Source organism: Lichenostomus cassidix, chromosome 2 (genome assembly GCF_008360975.1).
Source record: "Lichenostomus cassidix isolate B80296 chromosome 2, HeHo_3.0, whole genome shotgun sequence".
In the NCBI taxonomy this organism is placed as follows: Eukaryota; Metazoa; Chordata; class Aves; order Passeriformes; family Meliphagidae; genus Lichenostomus; species Lichenostomus cassidix.
Genome location: NC_139482.1, coordinates 8,384,204 through 8,404,863, shown reverse-complemented (window position 1 = coordinate 8,404,863; position 20,660 = coordinate 8,384,204). Strand labels below are relative to the sequence as shown.

The 20,660-nt window shown below is 38.2% G+C and overlaps 1 protein-coding gene across 3 annotated transcripts in view; it reads right to left on the bottom strand.

Annotated features, from left to right (window-relative positions):
- DNAJB6 (DnaJ heat shock protein family (Hsp40) member B6) overlaps nt 1–20,660 on the bottom strand; it is a 58,424-nt gene that overhangs the window by 21,551 nt on the left and 16,213 nt on the right. For all 3 annotated transcript variants that reach the window (XM_085050281.1, XM_085050283.1, XM_085050282.1), the window contains exons 6-8: nt 11,793–11,924; nt 10,760–10,904; nt 9,208–9,278 (exon numbers count right to left, since the gene is read on the bottom strand). In XM_085050281.1, the coding sequence (XP_084906407.1) occupies nt 9,208–9,278; nt 10,760–10,904; nt 11,793–11,924 (348 nt within the window). The remainder of the gene's footprint in view (nt 1–9,207; nt 9,279–10,759; nt 10,905–11,792; nt 11,925–20,660) is intronic.

Here is a 20,660-nt window from a genome sequence, read left to right as displayed (position 1 = left end):
TAGACATGCCCCTTGCAATAGATCCTACTATTTGGATACTGTATAGCAGTAGCCAACATTGATAGAACACCTCTAAAATATAAATATGCATAGTAAAGTACACATCATCTTCTTTTTACTTAACAGTGGTAAAACTAATCATCTACTTGTCATTTTCTACCTGCATCTCAAAAGAAAATAGTGTTTAGACTACGAACACCTGGCGATATCTCTTACAGCGATGTAACAGGGGACTTGAGGTGTACAGCAAACAAAACTGCATTTTCTGCCTCTGAAATAGGCTCCACACAGAATGCAACTCAAATCTCTGAAGGTCCTTGGAAAATATGGATAAAATTGATAGAATTGTTTTGCTTTGACAAGTTACACTTCCGGTACATTGAAAACCAATTCGTTTTGAAGCAGTTTACTGCTAACGAAGAGTCACCACATACAAGGTGTACACTGGCTACACACTTTGCAAACTACAGAAATATTTCTGTCCAAGTCTTCTTTTAGGCCAGAAAAGGGCAGAGCAGTACAGCATGTACACTTGTTTGCTTTTCCATTAACAAGATTCCTTGTGTCACTACAGCTGGCTCTGTCCGTGCTGGTGACTGGCAAAAGCCTTTCAGTTTTTATTACTTGCTCGGAAAGGAGACTGCACAAAGGCTATTTTCAGGACTAAATACTTAGATCTCAAAATATGGTTAATTTGACCACTGAAGACTAATGTTCTGGAGTTCTAGCAGTCTTCAAGCAGGATACCTTTCCCGGAAAATTTGGAAGGACCTTAAGAGATATCGTGATTCTACCATGCAATAGCTCACATTTTGTTTTTGTTACAGTTTGTTGCTTATATGACACAAATGCTGTTGAGTTACAATTCTAGGAAGTTGTCTTTCCTCAAGTTTCTCTTAGAAATAAATTTAACAAATGCAGTTCTGGGTATATGCAAAATAAAAAAAAGCATCCACAGAGTTTTTTCACACACATAAGCCCTGTAGGACACTCATCTGGGTATTCCCTGTAGAACTATTTATCTGACATCATGCAGTCTGAGGCATTTAGCACACTACCAAAGGTGATTCCGTTAACAAAAAGCCAGCTCTTCTCATCGTAGTCACTTAAATATCAAAACACATGTATTGCTATCTACATAAGATTTAACACACACTAAAAATATAACAAACATTGCCCACATTTAAGAAAATGAATAGTTCACTCTGAAATGTGAATCTTTGCTGTATCATTACACTGATTAACAAGAGACCTCCTAATCTTCATCTCAGGAGTTGGAATTAGGCTGCCTCAAGGTGTGCAGTCAGTAGCTGGTGAGAAGGATGGACATACACAAGGGCTCACCGTAATGCAAACTCCAAATCAAACTCCCTGGGACAGTCATCATGGACATCGCCCTGGTTCCTCCTCACTTAACACCCAATTCATTCACTACAATAAAGCAACTTACCTGAACAGATCCAGAATGTCTTCTCCCACATGAAGTCCACACTTGGCACCTACACATCCCAAACTGGATGCTTTAAGGCAATAGTCATCAGGCTGCCCCAGATGCACGAGATGTTGGCTCCTCTCTTCCCAGCTCCCCTGCTTCCTTGGCACTTCCCGAGAGCCAAAGCAGCCCCCAAATCATGAAAGCATCCCCCAGTCTCAAAATCACAGTAGAGGAACAGGACACAGGCATTAATGTCAACACCTCAGGAGGGAAGATGATACAGACAGTGGAGGAAGGCCTGAAGGAACACTGTGCTCTATGGTGCATCTCGCTCTCTGCCCCAGGCTCCCAGAGCTTCCACTACTCCTCTGTAAAGCTCAAACAACTCCCTTCTCACTAGAAGATATTTTTCAGAAAGCTGGTCTTTAAGACACTGAAAGCCAGAGAAACTACTGCTCTTGGCAGCTTACTCCAACAGTTAATCATCCATGTGTTAAAAATGTATGTTTATCTTCTCATTTGAATTTGTCTAGCCTGATACAAATATTTATACTCTTCTTCCAAACAAGGCGACCTTCGATATGCAGTTTTTTCTAACTGGTGTACGCATTTTTTTAGAATCAAAGTGGAATTTGGCACACCAATCTCAGGCTGCAGAAGCACCTCCCTTGCTTGTGCTGGCAGGGAAACAGCCTCCGGAGCAGCCCCGAGCCTGGGCAGCCAGAGAACAGGCAGGGTGAGGAGGAGACACAGACAAACACCCACCACTTCTGCATTCACTGTGATAACTCGTGATCATGTTTTCCCGATGAGAAAGGCAAAAGCCAAATGAGGAGAAAAGTCCTTGAAATGCATGTCAACAGCACAAAACAAGCCGCATTGTTTCCCTGCTTCTCCTTTACTGGTTTCAAGGACCCTAAGATTTGCTGTTCTTCTCAGAGCTAAACCATCCAAACCCAGAGAAGACAGAAGCACCACGAGAGGTGTTTAACAAAAGAAACATTTTGGTGGTTGCCCTAAATCACAAGGTGAATGTCCCTGAGAGAAAAATCTTCCACCTCTTTGCAGTTACTCTGGAGCTCAGTCAAAAACTGAGGGCAGGTTTGTGAACACTACACCTGCTTGCAGACAATATCAGATACACCCAAAATAGCTCTAAAAGAATTTCTAGCTCTCTCCTGCTCTCCTGGTCACCCAGCTCCCACTTTGTGTAGAACAGATGAATAATGGCCTTTCATTACTGATTGCAGTACATTTGGTGATAAGGACCTGACTGTATTTCCATAAGCACACAGCAGTAAGAAATGTATACATTGAGATTAGCAGAGCAATTCTCAGGGGTGTCTGACAATTTAACAGGTGATGTCCAAACAACTCAAAGCACCGAAGTGCCTTCTAATGAGAGGCAGTGTTATTACAGAGAGCCTGGCCAAAGTCTTCTGAAGACAAAAGGCCTGGTCCTCTGATTGTAGCTAAGAAAAGCTGCAGGAAAGGCCAAGCCTTGGCCATGTGAGTTTTCTCCATTTTCCTTCAGAAATACTTTCACAGAGAAGTTCAGAACAATTTTCCACAGTCTAGCTCCCCCTGGAAGAAGAGTGACAGAGACTAATAGTACAGAATGCTCTTTCACAAAAGCAAAGCACAGTATTTCCGTTGCTGAGTATGACAAATATCACAACAGGATGACAAATTCACATTTCGTTTCTGTAAAAGGCAGCCTCTGACTACACGTCTAGGAAAAAACTTTGCCAGAGGTAGCTATGGTGACAACTATGCAAATGTGTGATAAATTAGCAAGTTAATCTTACTCTATATATAAGTTACAAAGATTAACACAGATTTGACATCTGTTTCTGGAGGGAAACCGAAAGATGCATGAGGCTGCCCAACGTCTCTACCAGATGTCTCAAAGCCTCTGCAGCCTTATAACTTTTATTATAGGGAGGTGAACACTCCCCTCCTGCACCACAATTCAATCAAACTTGTGACTGCAACCAAGACAGAAGATTCCAGAGCTACTGCTTTGCATTTTCAGCCAGTTTAGTAACACCTTCAAGCAACTTCTTTACAGACATAGCCAAATAATTCTTTTCTGGCTATCAGGACTGTGTTCCACAACATGAATTCTAAGACCATTCACCCAGCCTGGATTCCTCTCCCATTCTATTAACTCAAATAAATTTACAAATAAGAAACAATGCAGAAAAATTCATATTGGACAAGAGAAGGAGGAACTGAAGCTTTCTTGATGTACCATGTCATTTGTTATATCCCGTAACAGACCGTCATCCTCACTTGAGTTTTTACAAGCTATTTAATCTCTCTCTAACATTCAGGTGTATGAAAGGATTTGGTTTTATTTCCACTGCTGGTAAACTAGCAGCTACAGGGTTTTGTTTTTTCTGTTTTTATGAAATTCACTTGAAGTTGGTTGCATTGAAAGAAGAGCTAGAAGAGCTCTCAACTGAGATTCGGAGATCAGGATAAGCTGTAGGCCAAAGCAAAATTTTAAGAGTTATTACCAGAGCTCTCTAAAAATTTATTTTCTTCATTGTCAGTTTTAAGTCAGGTTCAAAAATTACCTATTTTCAGCGAGTTTAAAATGAACCCAATATGCTGTGAAGTTAACTTTACTATAAAAGCCAGAGAACTGATGAGACAATTCTATTTAACAGCATCCTTCTAATAAAACATTTTACTTTTCTTCTCAATTAAATATACTTTAATCCCCACCACAACACTTCAAAGCTGACCTCATCAAGTCTCCCTCTCCCTTTATTTGGAAGGTACTTAGCACTCAGGCCATCAGTGCAATCTGCCTCACACCAGGATAGCCCAGCTTTCAGGCCTGGGCACTATCACCTCCAAACTCCTGCATATCTTTTAGCCACAGCAGCATGACAGAGCATACAGTGCTCATGTGGGGTTTTGATTAACTTTCTACCAGCTGTTTTATGTGAGATAACACCTAATGCAGCACTGAGTCTGCCAGAACAGTTTTCAGAGAAGTTTCAATGAGTTTGTATCAGCAGTCAGCTCACACAGGTTCAGGGTTACAGCTCTGATCATCACAGGATTTTAATTTTAATTTTTTTCATTTTTTTTAATCTGACAGCAGCATCTCCAATATGAGGTTGATTATTTTGTGAATGTATGACCTATACAGCCTAGTATAAAGCAACCACCTTCAGATTTAACCTTTCAGAAGTGCACTTCATTCAAACAACTCTAGCCAAGGTATTTTTTTCAAAACCAAGTAGGAAACCCACTAGAATTATAAATTCAAAGGTACAGTTTGTAACACTAACAAAGTAAACATGCTTCATTCCAGCACTACTGCTATATAAGGACCATTTCAGCATTTCGGGTGGAAGATAAGGAGTTCTGTACCTACAACAACCACTTGAAGACAAGCAATAACAAGAAAATCCAAATTGTCTATATTGAGTATTATGCAAAGCAAGTCTGTGGTCACAATTCAGTCCTACAGTAAACAAGCCCTGAGGGAGCAGACAGGGCAAACAAGCTTTCTTATGTTAAAAAAAGGAAAGTTTCAAAGTTTGGTTACTGCAGACTGGCAGATTACTGATGTCCATGTTGCCACTATCCCGTGAGAATACCATGGCTTAAAATAAGCCCAAATACCCAGACATCAAAAAAATCACAACCAAAGAGGCGGATTTTCCAAAAATACTAAGAAACACTTCCACAAAAAGGTTAACAAGTACTCCAATACTACTAAGTACTGAGCACTTTTCGAAGGTTTTCTGACCACAAGCATCAAACAGCTGTAGCATTCATTCTGCAGCACAACCATCTCCAGAAGCACTATCCTGTTACAACCACAGATTAAACTTGGTCAAAGGAGGTATTAAGCTCACTTTTCAAACAGTACAGAAGCAGATTCAGGAACTCACATTTCCAAAAATAAAACGCAAAATCTAACTTTATAGCTGGACCATCCCAGAGATGATCTGAAACACGGCACAGCTAAATACAAACGACAAACCTCCAGTTACACCTAATGCCAAAACAGTGAAGGAGTCAAGGAAACAGGATAACCAAACACAAACACTGAGAAGAAATACAAAACCCTTGGGCTTAGAGATGATGGGTTTTTAAATCTTTTACAATCTTGTTTTCAGCATTCTAACCCAGCTCATCAATTAATCACAAGTTGATACAGGATCCACCTTAAAAATGCTATGTACACATTCTCTGCAGAGCAGCTTTGTCACCTACACCACAAACCAACCCCTCTGATTCTCAGCAGAGAATGTATTGTGAGAACTGAGAACTCCAGGAGTGCAGTCATTTTACAATGTGAAGCATTCTAACACAAAATCCCAAACTCCTTCAGTAAAGCCAAGTGGAAGGGGTGCCATGCAATCTATAGAGAAACTGGAGTTAGTGTGCTGCACTAGAATTACTGCCATGCACAAGGGGCTGGAAAGAGGTTGCACCAGGAGGAGAAAGCATTACAAAGTTCTTGTATCCAGCAATGAACTTTGAAGCAGAGCACAAAAGAGTAAATGACTTAGCAGGTTCAAAAACTCCATCTTAGCTTTTCCAAACCACTGGGGAAGCAGAATTTAAATGGGATGGTGTCCCTGAACGTCCAAAATTAATCCCTCATGTATGAAAAGATGGCATTTTTAATTCAACAGCACTTGGTTTTGAAAGCTGCCTCATCCCACTGTACATTTGATGCCTAGCATTTGCTATCAAGAACCTCTTCTGTTATTATTTTGTACTAATTTGGCCAAAATTGAAGTTTAAGGAAATTTGCTGCCCTTGATTCTCTATCACTTCTAGTGAACAGGTCTTGTACCTCCATGCAAATTATGTATTAGAAAGGAACAACATAATTTTTTTGGTCAAAGCAACTTAATAAGTGGGTTTTCAGGAGAAAATAACTAAATTCAGCAGAAGGAATTCTGAATATAACATGGAATGTAGATTTGTGTTTTAAAAATGGAATCTGGATGCATGAGGTTACATCCAAAAAAAAAAAAATGTTGGATGTGGTGTTATTTCAAAAAACACACTGAAAGAGAGGGAGACTATTAGGTTTGGGTCAAGTGCAAGATGACAGTTTTTTATATCTGGAACTGGAAGTGCCAGTCCAATGATATATTTGGGCCAAGACCATATATCCAGTCCAACCACCAGCCTATGGAAACACTGGTGTGTGGGTATCTCACTTCTGGCAAGAATCTACTGCCAAGTTCTGCCTTCTGCTGACTCATTCTTTGTGTTTTGCCAGTTTCTCTTTCTACCAAGGAAGTGCAGCACTGCCATTGTAATGCTGCATTTTGGCCAGCTCTGACAACCAGCTTCAGGGATCTGAAGGCAGACCAGGGACTATCCAAAACACTAAATATTGAGCACATTTAGTGTTAAAAGATTTCACTAAGGACCCTGGAGCGACCTGTTTGTGTGTAACACTGTAAGAAGGACCACACTTTCCTAGGTAAGAAGATAAGCATGTGGGTACAGATTTGCCACCCTAATTGTGTTCTTAACCTGAGGATGGGAATTTAAACATTAAAGAAGATGACCTGGGATAAACTAGAAGGCGAAGTTTGGCACATTAATATAAAACCTACGAGTATCCACAGGAAGGCATTCAAACTCAACTCCAGATTGTCCTAATTTTATTTGACTTGGTTAACCAATTTTAAAACATTTTTTACAATTTACATAATTTAAAGGAGCACACTGCATCCTATAAATATAAATTAACACTTTTAATAACTCAAGACATCACAACAAAGCCAAATTTTGAAATAAATGTCGTTTAGTTATCTGGATCAAGAAGTAACATACATGGGGAGGGAAAAACAGCATTAACAAGAAAACACTGTTTAGTTCTAAACTAAGTTTGTGCTTCTACATCAAAAACACAACACTGAAGTGACAGGAACTCTGCAAAGAACTTGAAAAGATACATAACTGCTTTAGTCCCAGAACCAAAGAACATATTTATTTTTTTCTTCTAAATGTTATTTTTTTCAGTCCTATCAAATTGGTATTAGTGGTAGAGGGACAAAAGTACAATATACTAACTTTACTGCAAATATCAATTCAGTTGTAGCAGTTTGTTAGCTTGGTTTGGCTTAAGTTGAAATGGTTTTCCTGCATGAAAAACAAGAGCATATCTTTTCAATGCATTTAATAATCAACACATTTGTTAGTACAAAGCAGATGGTGTTCAGCAAGAAGGCATTAGGTGATCATTTGAAAACACCATGCTTTTTTTTTTTTTTTTTAACACTAAGCCACCCTGAAGTTTTGTGAAGGCCAGATGTTCAAAGTTGGTGCACAGATGAAAATGACACATCCATGATTTATAAATGGAACTATCCAGAACCTGGCAGGTGTTAACATATGCCATCAGTTACCTGCGTATTTTCTCTGTGACACACCAAAACCAAATCATTGTTCACTAAACTTTGAAAATCTGGTCTTAGCTACAAATAAATACTTTACTTCACTCCATTAATTTAACAAAGGGCATTAATCCATCTTTCAATTTTTGGTTGAGGACTAAAAATAAGAGTGAAATATCATAATCCTAATAATTTTGTCCAAATCTTCAAAGCAATTATTATTTGTTCTCAAAATAGCAAAAAAACTCATCATTCTGCAAGCCTTTTTGTAATGATTAAAAGTTAAATAAATCAATTTATAAAATGTATATTTATGTTCCCAACAGATTATTTTTTAAATAATTTAAAAACTTCAGAATTTAAAACTTTAGAAAACTTTTAAAAACAGAGTTACTTTAGGTCTAGACCTAAAAGGATTACATATTAGGGCAAAAGATGGAGTTAGAGAGTCAGCCTCTGAATGCCTCTTAAAAACAGGTGCTTCAAATACAGGTTTAGAAATGAAATTAAAAATCATGTTTTCAGTCACACTGAAGAAAACATCTGCAAAGAAAGAGGCCCTCATCCTTGAGAATTGAAGAAAAAGATGGTAAGGGAAAAAAAAAAAAAAAGCACCGTTTTCCCAAGTTACCCAAATCACACACAGACACAGGAAGGTTATAAATGCCATTCATGAAAGAATGCACCACAAACATCAGCATTTATTCATTTTGAATTTTTTTTTAGCAAATGACAAAAGACTCAGCTCACTGGCTTCACTTTTGTTTACCTTTTGCTTACATTACACATTTAAACATTTGTCAAAACTTACTAAAGTTGTCTGCATTCATGCACAACTAGAAAACATCCTTAATTTATTTAAACCAGAAATGCATTACCAGAAATGTATTAACATTGTTCACTACTAAACATTAAAAAAAAAAAAAAAAAAGTTGAAATTATTAAAAAGGATATCCTGGAACTGATAACTTCACAGCAGACTTAAACTACTAATTGGCTCACATTTCAAATTGGAAAAAGCAAGATTCATGCTAGTGTTAGTGTACATCTCGCCCTAGCACTACTGAAGGATCATGGTTCACCTTGATCACAGATAAGAAAAGAAAAGTGCATACAGAAGTTTACAACAATTTTAAGGACAAAAAATGGTCCAATTTATGTGGTCCCAACAATTAACTCAAAAGTCTATGACAAATACGAGCTTCTGTGAGCTACTTACACTACTTAAGATTGAGTACGGATATACAGAAAGTTGAATTCATTTGGAATCTTCAAAAAATGTTCCTGTCAATCCTCAAATGGTGGCTGTTATAGCTTAAAATTTCTGTTAAATGCGTGCGTTGAATTACTTGTTATCCAAGCGTAGCAGCTGCTCCTTACCATTTATTGTTAGCGACCTTAACTGGCCATCTTCTTCAACTTCTACTCTCTCTTGTCCATTCTCAACAATCCTGTAGAGCAAAAACACCATGAGCCATTTCAGAGCACTGCAGGCAGTTTTAAACACACACCTTGGGTTTAGGTAACAAACTGTAAGGGAGCACCACCTGCTTAAAGCAACTGTACTTGGCAAGCTTTGGTATTTACCAGCACCGGAGCTGTCACCAGTAGCCATCTGCATTTCCCCACTGCTTATTCAGGAAAACTGCCTTCTGGAAGATGGAACTCTCCAGGATGTAGAGTTCACAGTTACAGCTGTCACTGCATACGCTGTCACAGTTGTGCTCACACTACACACTGTTATCTAGGCCTAAATGCCTTGACAGATCATCTGCACAATCTTGACATTGCATTTAGACCCTGCCCATTTGTCAAATATATGATATTCTAGATCACAATTTTGCATGATGTAAGGCACTTAAGAGAGTCTTAAATCCACTTTTAATTTGATCAGAGTAAGTAATTTGCAGACCTACTATACACCAACTTTATGACCGCCATGTATATTACAAAATTCAAGTATCCCTGATTGAAAAAAGGGATTATTAAAGTGCTTTTGAGTTTTCAGATTATTCCGGAATACACTCACAAAAAAATATCATGCCCACACCAGCATGTGATGCCAAAGGCTGTTTTCAAGTGGTCAAGATGACAGGAGCTGTCCAGTACAACAGGTCAAAGAAGAACCTTGCACTTAGAAGTATGGGACACAAGTTAACTAACAAAAAATTCATCCTCCCTTGCTTTTCCATCATTCTTTATTAAGTATTGAAATTACATTTAACTATTTGTTCAGTTTCCTCTGCTGATCATAATGTCTTTTGTAGGTTATTCTAAAGCTAACTAAAATTTGGGTTTCCCAAATGCAATGATTTCCCCATAAAAAGCCTGAAATGGAGAGAAGGTATCCTGTGTACCGTACTTAAAAATTCACTTGCCAACAAACATTTGTTGGCACATTTTTCTCCAAAGCAGGCTTCAGTTGCTTATTTCACTTGCCAGACAGCAGAAAATTACTAGAAAGACTTCACTCAAACATTACCTAGGAAAGCACACTAAGCAGATGTTAGGGAAAATTCTTTCATAATGTCTGCAAAACTAAAAGTCTTCCCAATTCCCAGTTAAAAGCTTCACAATCAGTACAAACCAAGCACATTTTGCTCCCCCAAGTTCAAGCTGACTGGGCAGACAGTAGTCAAGGACCATAATAGAAGGTGTAGCACTACACAGAAGTTCTGAAGCCTAAAAAAGCTCCAGCTACAGCATTAATTAACAATGCCAAGAAGAGACAGAACCCAAGAAAATATTTCAAAATCCTTTTAAGCAGAGAAATCCAAGTAACATGATGAACACAACAACAAAAGTAAAAAAAAAATACATACACGTATCACTATATGTATGTGTGCAAAGATACAGTATATTTATATGCATGTAATTACAGGTATGTAAGTATCTACATATAGTTTCATATAAATATATTTATATCGCTTACCTCTTCGTAGTAATTTTTCTGCCATTAACTATTTTAGTTGAGGTTGATATTGATTTGAAGTTTCCCATCCCACTGCCACCAAATGACGTAGAGGAGAACGATGAAGTAAGGCCTCCATGTCCCAGGGAGCCGAAGGAAGTAAAACCTAGTGAAAAAGAAGGCATTTGACTAAAAATGTAACTTTGCATGACTGTGGGATCCAAATTCATCATCCTCTCAGACTACATCCTACTTTCAGGAAGCCCTCAGATGGTTGTATCACACAGCATCAATGACTAGATGGCATTAAACACCAGTGTGAGAATAAATCCATGGCTCCAGCCCCATCCATTTCTCTCCTATGGACCCACAGTTCAAGTTCCAAATGCACAGCATGGTCCAAAACCCATTCATCAACTCTTCCCCTGAAAAGGCATTCAAGCCGATCAGCTGAACTCAACCATTCTCCATGCTCTGCACTCAAGGGAAAGCCAGCAACTCTAATGAATCTGACCATCTGCTTTAGTGCAGGTGTTGGGATGCCCCAAGCTGGCAGGCAGAACAAGTCCTGTATCAGTAACATCCCAACCAATACCCAAAATCCCAACACTCTAAAGGAAGCCACCTGCCAGCAACTCCAGCAGCCTCCAAGATACACCTTAGCACTCAAACTAAGCAGCACCATGGAGTTTAGGCACATGTTTTTTAGGACCTTAAATAAAAGCCATCACACTCCTAAAAGAATTAGAATTATTTAAGAGTTCTTCTTTTAGAACTAAAACAGAACAAAAGAATTATAAAGCTATGAAGAAACTGTAGCACTAAAATAAAGAAAACTAAGTTCTACTTCTTAGACATCTGTTCACTTTACATGAACTTTCAGGTAGCCCAATGCAACTATAGCTTTGTTCACATTTACACCTTACAGACAGCAGCTTAATTAAAAACAAAACAAAAAAAGCCCCAGAATTTCCTGAATGGAGAAGCCAGCTTATTACATTGCAATTCTTTGTTAGCCAAAACTGCATTATTTCTTAAATTTTGTGATATTTACCTGTGTCAAATGGAGAAAAACCACTTCCAAAAGCAGGGAATCCACCAAAGGCAGAGAAAAATGATCCACCACCTCTGTTTCTGCTTCCCCTTGGACCCCGCCTGCCACCAAAGAAGTCTTCAAAAGGGTCTTCTACAAAAAAGAAGACAATATTTAAGAGGTCAATGCTACTGAGTGATTCTGTATTTAATCATTAGCGATTCTTTATTAAAAACATTGTTTGTTACAGATAAGATCCTTCCTTTGAAATATTTAAAGCTACTGAACTGAGAGCCTCCCCAAGGTAATTCCTATGCTCCTTCTGGACTAAATTCTGCTTCACTTCTGGACCTAAGAATAATTTTATTTATAAAAAGTAGTTGATTTCCTTATTTTACCTGTTTAGCATTAAAAACCAGTAAACCTAATGGAAAATACTGCACACAGGTACCTGAACTTTCTGGCTTATTTCTATCTGAGATTTATTGTGGATCACCACGATCCGAAAAATAACTTCCAGATAGGTTGTATTAATTATTGAAATCTAAAAACAGCAGCCAGGGATTGATGACTCATAATCCTAAAGTGTTCCAAGTGTTTAATTTAGCACTTGCCACATTAGATACTCCAAACACGTATTCTGATGCACATTTAGCAGCAAAGTGTGGAGGTTTACACACAGTGTCCCAAGGAGGCATTCAGTCTGTACCAAGCAGGAGGGAGATGGGATAAATAGAGAAAGGGGGTCATGGATGAAATGTTATTTCAAATTCAAGTTCCATTGTTATGTCATTCGGAACAGCTATTGTTCCATCCCCATCAGGAAGACAATAGTCTCTTTCCAAAAGGAAAAAAGGGACATGGGGATGACAACAGGCCATGGGGTACAACACCAGCACCTATACAAGCAATCTTTATTTACTAGAATTACCAGAAAACTGCTTTTTTTCTAATTTTCTTGAGAAAAAGAACAACAGAAAAAAAATTGCAATCATGAAACAGAAGGTCAATAAAAATAATACTTGCATTAAAATCAGAAAAGTTTAGGAACTACAACTAGTAGTTGAAGTCATCACAACTCTCCCAGAATGAATGTTGTAGAGTACACCAATGATTTTACCAAGTTTTGCAAGTAGAGACTCAATATTGAAAGGTACTAGTCTGAAACACTGCTCAGGACAAGCTTTTAGTGAAAAATGCAGAAAACCTGGGAATAGCAGCAATAGAGGTATGAAAGCAAGGGAAGACTTGTGACTGCCTGACTGTTCAGAACTACAGCTGACAAAGCCAAGGTCAGAAATGCAGTATTTGTTCCACCTCTGGTACATCCACAAAAATCCAAGCTGATTTATGATAAATCACCAAGTTAATGCAATATGCATTATGCATCATTAAGTAATCAATATGATAATAAAAAAGATATAAGTTACCATCTGGTTTATGTGTAATTACTTAAATGTGAAACATCACAATGTATTTATGCTGATCAAGGGCAGCTGCTAAAAAATAATCCTACCTCTGCCCTAACCTCCATAGTTATTAAGTAAAAGAGCACAGGATCAAACTTTTATCTTACATACATTAGGGAAGTGATTTTTTTCTACCTCAGACACTTTCTGTTTTGTAGTTTCTTTTTTTTCCCATACAAAGCAAGTTTTCCTCAATATAAAGATAACCTATTAGTACCTTTATAATAACAAACCAACACTTGGGCATAGAAATATGAGAATTATTATAATTTCCAAAACAAGAACGATGTCCATTTTAATTTAAGGCCAGTTTTGTCAGTCTAGCATATCAACCAGCAAGTACAACCATTGCAGTTAATTGTTTTGTAGTCTAATTTATTCTCACAGGAATGACTCATGGGTTAGTTATGAAGGTCATTCACTCACGTGTACAAATGATGTATATTATATTACTCCCACTGTTCAGCTTTCTATTTATAATCCAAATTTTCTCGTTACCTGGAGTTTGAATAAAAACAAAACAACCTATCATGTAAGCTTTGAGTTTTTAATCTCCCACAGTGTATTGGCCTATTCTGCAAGTGAATCTCTCCTCCCTGGCACAACAGCTGCAGAAACAAAGTTATTTAAGGGAAGATCATGGACTCTCCCGGAGATCCCTGCTATCAACCCAGCTTCTCAATGCATTATTGCTGCACCAAAATCTAACCAAGACTTGGCCATGCCTTATCAGCCTGCATAGCAAAGAAAGAGGTCAGCACTCGGTATCAGCACATGTTCAAAAGTCAGGTGATTGCTGTCAGCAGCCCTGGGAATAATCCTCCAGTGCTCTTCCTGTAATTCTCTCAAGTAAGACACTCCAACTACTCTTCCGCAGTGCACTACAGAATGCTCAGCAAGATAGATTATGCAGAGACAGGGGAAGGGGCAGGACTCTTCAGAGAAACTATTCCTTTACTATTCTGACAGCCAGGTACAGCAGGCAGAAGAAAAAAAAATACCAAAACCACTGAGAGAAGGCAGCAGGAGGCTGCTGCACTATCATCTGTTGTGTCTACCACCAAATACACATTAATATAGCAACCTCACAGCTACTCAGACCCTGTTTATGCTTTTACTCCCTAAATCACGATGATTAATAGCACCACTCAGCAAAATAATACTATTACAGCCCTGTAGGTCTATTTTAGCAGAACCTTTCCAACCCTGATAACCTTTCCACCAAAGAAAGCCTTTTTCAAACAGTTCAAACGCAGGGTGTTGGGGGTTTTTTAATGATTCCTCTTATTATAGTAATTTTGGTACTTCCAGTCCATTTTTTACTGAATGTGATGAGCAGCATATCAGATGAAAACTAAGCAGCAAAAAGAAGACCAAAAAAAGTCAAGGCCTTTCTAGAAAGGGAAAAATACTACATAAATACAACTTTGAGGCTTCAGAAAACCGAAATGCTAAACTAGTGACACTTCAAGAGTATTACTAAATACTGTTTGGTGATAAATTCAGTATATTCTAATCTAGGTATTACCAGAAGCTTATGGGAGAACAGGGTATTATATTCAGTTTCAATAAAAATATTGGAGTACACTTCTGATGCAAAATTTGTGGTGCTGTCAAAACAGTAAAGACCAAGAGACAGCAAAAGGTGAGAAATTTCAAGAAAGCCAATGAGACCAATCTATCTGTTATCAGCAGGTGACATGAAACTTTTTGGGAAAAGGCAAATGCTTAAGCAAAGAACTCATGTTCTTTGCCCACTACCAAGACACCAGGCAAAATCAAGGACTTCAGGACTCTTGCTGTTACTAGGAGGAAGACAGAAGTAAGAGAAGCCAAAAAGTTAATGTGGAGCTTGGAACACAAAACCCCCAGCGATACAAAAGATTGTACGCTAACAAACCTGTCTCTAAAATAATTGCATTAGAGGTAATGTTTCCAGAAAAATTTACTTTCTTTAGAAAAATCTTTGCTAATTCAAATGCAACAACTGTCTTGTTTCTCTGGGTAAAACATTAAACCTGCTCCCTGCAAACCATGGAATATTACCCTGCTTTTCTGTAGCCAGAGGAAAAGAATTTCACCTCTAAACAGGTCAAATAACAACAACTACTGTAATAAATATCTCACTGCAGTTCAAAATAAGGCAGGTCATGATCTCCCCACTCTGAGGAGTCCCCAGCTGAAACACAGAAACAGGATTTTCTCCCTTTCAGCTCATTGCAGAATACTACTTAAAAGAGGTGATTGTTTTCCTTTCCTGCCTTGTGATCATGGAACTAAATAATAAGTTGCACATACTCACTGATCCAAAAGAAAACACTGAGTTATTACTTTCTGTTGCACCCATGAGCTAATCTGATTCAGTACTGGCAAAACTGGTATATCTTAAAAAAAGGGCAGGAAAGCACCATAAAACAGGGGAAGGGAGGAAAGGAGGCAAACCCCAAAATTTGAAGCAGTCTATAACGCAGTTAAAATTCATGAAAATCATTACAGCAATCTAAGGCTGAAATCAGAATACATGATAAACTACAAGTGTCACATTTCCTAACAGTCACTTTTATCAAGACCCTTGTATCCTGGCCATTGTTTGGGGAACTAGATCAGGAGTTCATATGCTGAAAAGAGCATCTCCAGATGTAAGGAAGTTCAGCCACACCAATTCTTTCCTAGAGTTCACAGTGTAGCTGTAAAAGCAACTCTGCTGTTTATATGGCAGGAAGCAGCAGAACTGCCCATGGGTCAAAAGCAGCACAGGAAGATGTTTTCAGTCACAGAAAGATGCTAGCTGGCCAAAGCATTGAGCACATTCCACTGCAATGCTATCATTCACCTCCAGAAAATCAAAGGTGTTGAGATAAATGGTGTGCTGTCAGCAAATGCTCTCAAACGCATGCACTGCCACAGTCAGAAATGTCAATAATCTTTTAGGGACAGTGTGCAGAAGAGTATTACACAGTCCAAGCAGGCTCACTCTGCTCAGGCCCCACTCACTGGAACCACCTCCCCAAGCAGGGAACCTTCTTTCCTTTATTTGCTTTATTTTTCCTTTATTTTTCCTTTTATTTTGGCACACTACTGCCTGTGCCAAAACACAACACCTGAGCTGAGTGCTCTGCTCGTGTTGCAGATGCAGGAGGGTGGCACTCGCTGCAAGGCAGGACAATGGTGAAAGGATAAAGGATAATAAAGGATACTGCTCAGCCCCTACAGAAGGGCACAGCCAAACCCAGTAGCATTAAGCATTGCTTCCGTGTTGCAGTAAGCAAAGGCTGCCTATCCCATCCTTGCTTTATTTCAAAAGCATCCTGTAATGACTTTATGCTTTCTGCAAGAAGGGAGTTTCAAGTGCAGGTTGGAACACTGTGTTTATGCAAAGGGCTACAGATATGATACCTATGATACAAGAGAATTCTTGGAGTAGGTGTTTTCTATCTTGCCTCATATTTGAAAAAAGTTTCAAAATATGCAAATTTGCAGTAAATAACACAGAACCTCATGCTACAGCTCTGGAGGGCATTCAGGCACTAAAAACCACATCATCAGAATTGGATGTGCTACAGAAACGTGTAAGCACTTTTGCATGGAAATATTTTCTTCCTCACAAAATCAGCACACTGTTGATTCCCCTTATTCAGAGACACTAAGATGTTGCTCGAGCACTGTTGCTTTACCAGCCTAATGTTTCAGCAGGGTCTTTGTAATTGCTCACTTTCATAAATTAGATGTCAAACAGATGTTTCCCTCACTTATTTAATAAATTACCAGAAGAAGCAGCATTTTGAAGTCCTTCTAATGATACATAGCAGAGATCTTGAGATTAGTTATTTTCTAGAAAAGGAGACCGAAAACATCACCTTTAAATGCCATCTATACTGGATTTACAGAGATGCTGGAGTATAGTAATCAGCATTTCATACTTATCAAATGAATGTTCAAATGTTCACACACACATTAAAAATGGAGGAAACTTCCATTACCTCTGTATGACCTGCTCTCCTTAGGCTACATTCAGCATTTGTCCTCTGACCAATTTAACCAGCCAGCTGTCCAGGAAAACCAAATCAAGCCATTTTCTGAGGACTAACAACCTCAACTGGCTTGGGATTCCACAAACAAACTTTGGCCAGTGTGCTATCAAACAATTTTTCAATCTATCTAATGGAACATTAGACAAAGATTAAAGTTTTAAGATAGATACGAAAATTTGGAGCAAGGCCTCCTCCCTTTCTGCAGGAGTAACTATGAATTAATTTGGCCATGGAGCCACAGCATTACCTACTCCTATTTGATAATGCTGCCTGGGTGAGACAATTCCTGTGTTTCAAAAATCCTCTTTGAACCTATCAAGTTATTTCTGAAAAATTCGTAGTGATATTTGGACCATTCAGAGGACAATTATGATCTCAGACTGGTGGTTATGAAATAAAATTGCACATTCATACCAAAGCAATGAATGCACATGCAAATCTCCGCCTACTTCATAAATTGCACCAAAAGCTGCAAATTTATATCAACAAAACATTAATTACCAAGAAGACACTGCTGTACAAGACAGCTTTAACTGAAAGCCACCTCCATTTTCGGTTTTAATAACCCATTTTACTAACAAATACATTTTTCATTAGAACATTTAAATAATCCATTATCAGAAAATGGGATAGCATGTGAATTACAACCATGATCTGATTCCTACGTGAATCTTTTGCCACAGCAAGACAGCTTTCTGTCCTCAACACAAACAGTTTGATGAAGCTGTCCCATTCAGGAGAAACATCCTAAAACACAGATCATGTAGAGTTTGCAATAATTACTGCACAAAAAATTTCCTTTCTTGTGAGGTTAAGACTCTTTTGCCTAGATACTAAGAGTAACTCACTGTACTTTTCCAGAACATTACATTTTCATGTAATCCGTATTACAGCAGTCAATCTGAAGTAGTTCCTTCCTTTGATGGAACCAAACTACACACCAGGTAACTAGGTAGTTGACATTCTCTGTGACAAATATTTATATCTAACTAGCTGTATACAGGTGTTAAGTTTAATTTTACCTTTCATTTCCAAGAGTATAGATTTTAAAATATCACATAAATGAGGAAAGCAGAATTCTCAAGAGAAACTCCACAGAATGCATATGAATTTACATGCATTATCAGATATTAAACTTAGATTAAAGTACATTGTGAATTCTACTTCACAATCTAAGAAAATAATTTAAGACATTGATATATTACCATCTCCACATGTGCACTGAGAAAACTAAAATGTTTAGGACCCACAGCAAAACTGTCAAAACTACCATCAATGTTTAAAGAAATTCCAAAAACAGACTTCTCTTGGACACTGAAGTCTACAGGGGGCATCCACCAGGAGCAATTTTTCAGGTGACATTAGTAAGACATTCTACCAGGGAGAGAAGCCTGGTTCCTTGTGGGATTCATTTAACTAGACACACAGGCACTTAAGGCAGTTTGAAATGCCCTGAAACATCCTGTCAAACTTGTGAATACTGCTCCTGGAGGATACTGGTCTGCTGTAGGTCCTGAGTTGTATTTTCTAGCCCATACACAAATTACTTAGGCATCACAGACACATCTGGAGTCAGCTGAGATGGTTTAAGGTGTGTATGCAGCTTCAAGTCAAGAAAAAAAATGAATTAACTCCTTAAGGAGCTGTCTGAAGTACTGATGGCCTGCACGGTAATGCTATGATCTTGTTATACCAACTCCATCTTTCAATGTAACTCCTCACTGGGAACATCTTCCAACATAGAACCCATTCTTGAAGTGAGAATCTGAAAATCCTCTAAAATAAAACCAAGTCAGTTCTTTAACAGCCCAGCCTACACCAAAACACATCAATTTCTGTTCCTCAACCTGAAGCAGCAGTCTTTCATCAATACACTTCCATTGCCGGTGGTAATATTGGGAACCTTCCCTCCTGTGAACTGGTAAAGCACACAAGAAGCTGCTTACAAGTAAAATACAAACAAAACACTACATTGGACACAAATAAACCAAATCAGGGCAAGCACCATCTATAAATGGAGTAGAATATAGTTTAAGCATACTAAAATGAGAAACCAATCCCTATATTTAAGAGTAAACAGTGAGTTCCAATGTCAAAGACCAGTCAGAGAGCTGGAGGTGTATGGGACAGACTGAACACCAAACCCCCAGGCACAGCTATACCAAAGCTGTACTTTGCAATGAAAATCAGTGTAGCACTGCACAGGAAGCACCAACTTTCCTTCCTGTCATAAAGATTACCATCCATCCATATGTCAGAGGCTAAAAACCATCCCTAGGAGAGCTCACCAGGAACACACACTCTGCTGTAACCAGGTGTCACAAAAAGCAAGCCCACAAATCTCAAAGAATGAGATAACCATCTGTCATAGTATCACATCAAGTTTTCAAAAGTACTTGCCCTCATGTACCCCTAGTTTTACAAAGAATTTGCCTGAAAAAAACAGTGAAAAGAAACTGTGACTGTGTCCAGTGCAACACAGAGCATATAAATTAACTTTGCTCCATTTGGAAGTGTTCAGAGCTGTCTCCAATTGTATTATAGGTCATCATTTGAAAAGTCTGAAGGGACTCATCAGTTAAAAATCACCACAGAAGTCTTCACACATTCTTCTCTTTTCTACAGATGAATAAAGATGCCTCTGTTTATAAAGAAAAGTTTCTGTAACTGCAATAGCAGTGCAATACAGCTCAGCAGAGTTGAACTAACTCAATTCATAGCACCATTTTAGAAATTCTTCACATCCATAAATTTACAGGAATTATGCATATGAATGCTGCTCTTTACATACTCAATGACAATCAGGATACAGAGAGTCCCACCTGCCTTCTGTGGGCTTCACTACATGCCACTTTAAACTGTATAAGAAGTACAAATGTTTTAAAGTATTTATTCAATTTCATCTTTGATTCCACCAGTGTACGTTTTTAGAAAACATGACTTCAGTCCTTATTTAGGGGCTTAGAATATCATTATAACCTGAGTAGCTCCTTAAGAAGTTAACAGTTCCACAGAAAACTCATCAGCAAGTTGAAAACTCGTTTTTAGAAGATAAATTCTCTTATTATTCAGGACAGAACTGTTCCACTAATGTTTCAACACAGCAGAATCTACAAGTGCTCTAGTTCACCAATACAAATATTCATGCTAAACAATTCTACTGCTTGCTTTTGGCACTATAAAGTGCACTACATTCAGCTTAAAGCACACATTTTTATGTTGTACTATCTTAAACATTCATGCATGTACAAAGACCATTGCAAATACTTTTTATAGAAATCTGTGAAAAGAAAAAATCGTTTGGAGTCACTATTACCCATGTTAGAGAATGCCTTAAGCATCTTAAAGAAAGAAAAAGAGAGTGCTCACTCTGAAGCCTTCTGACTAGA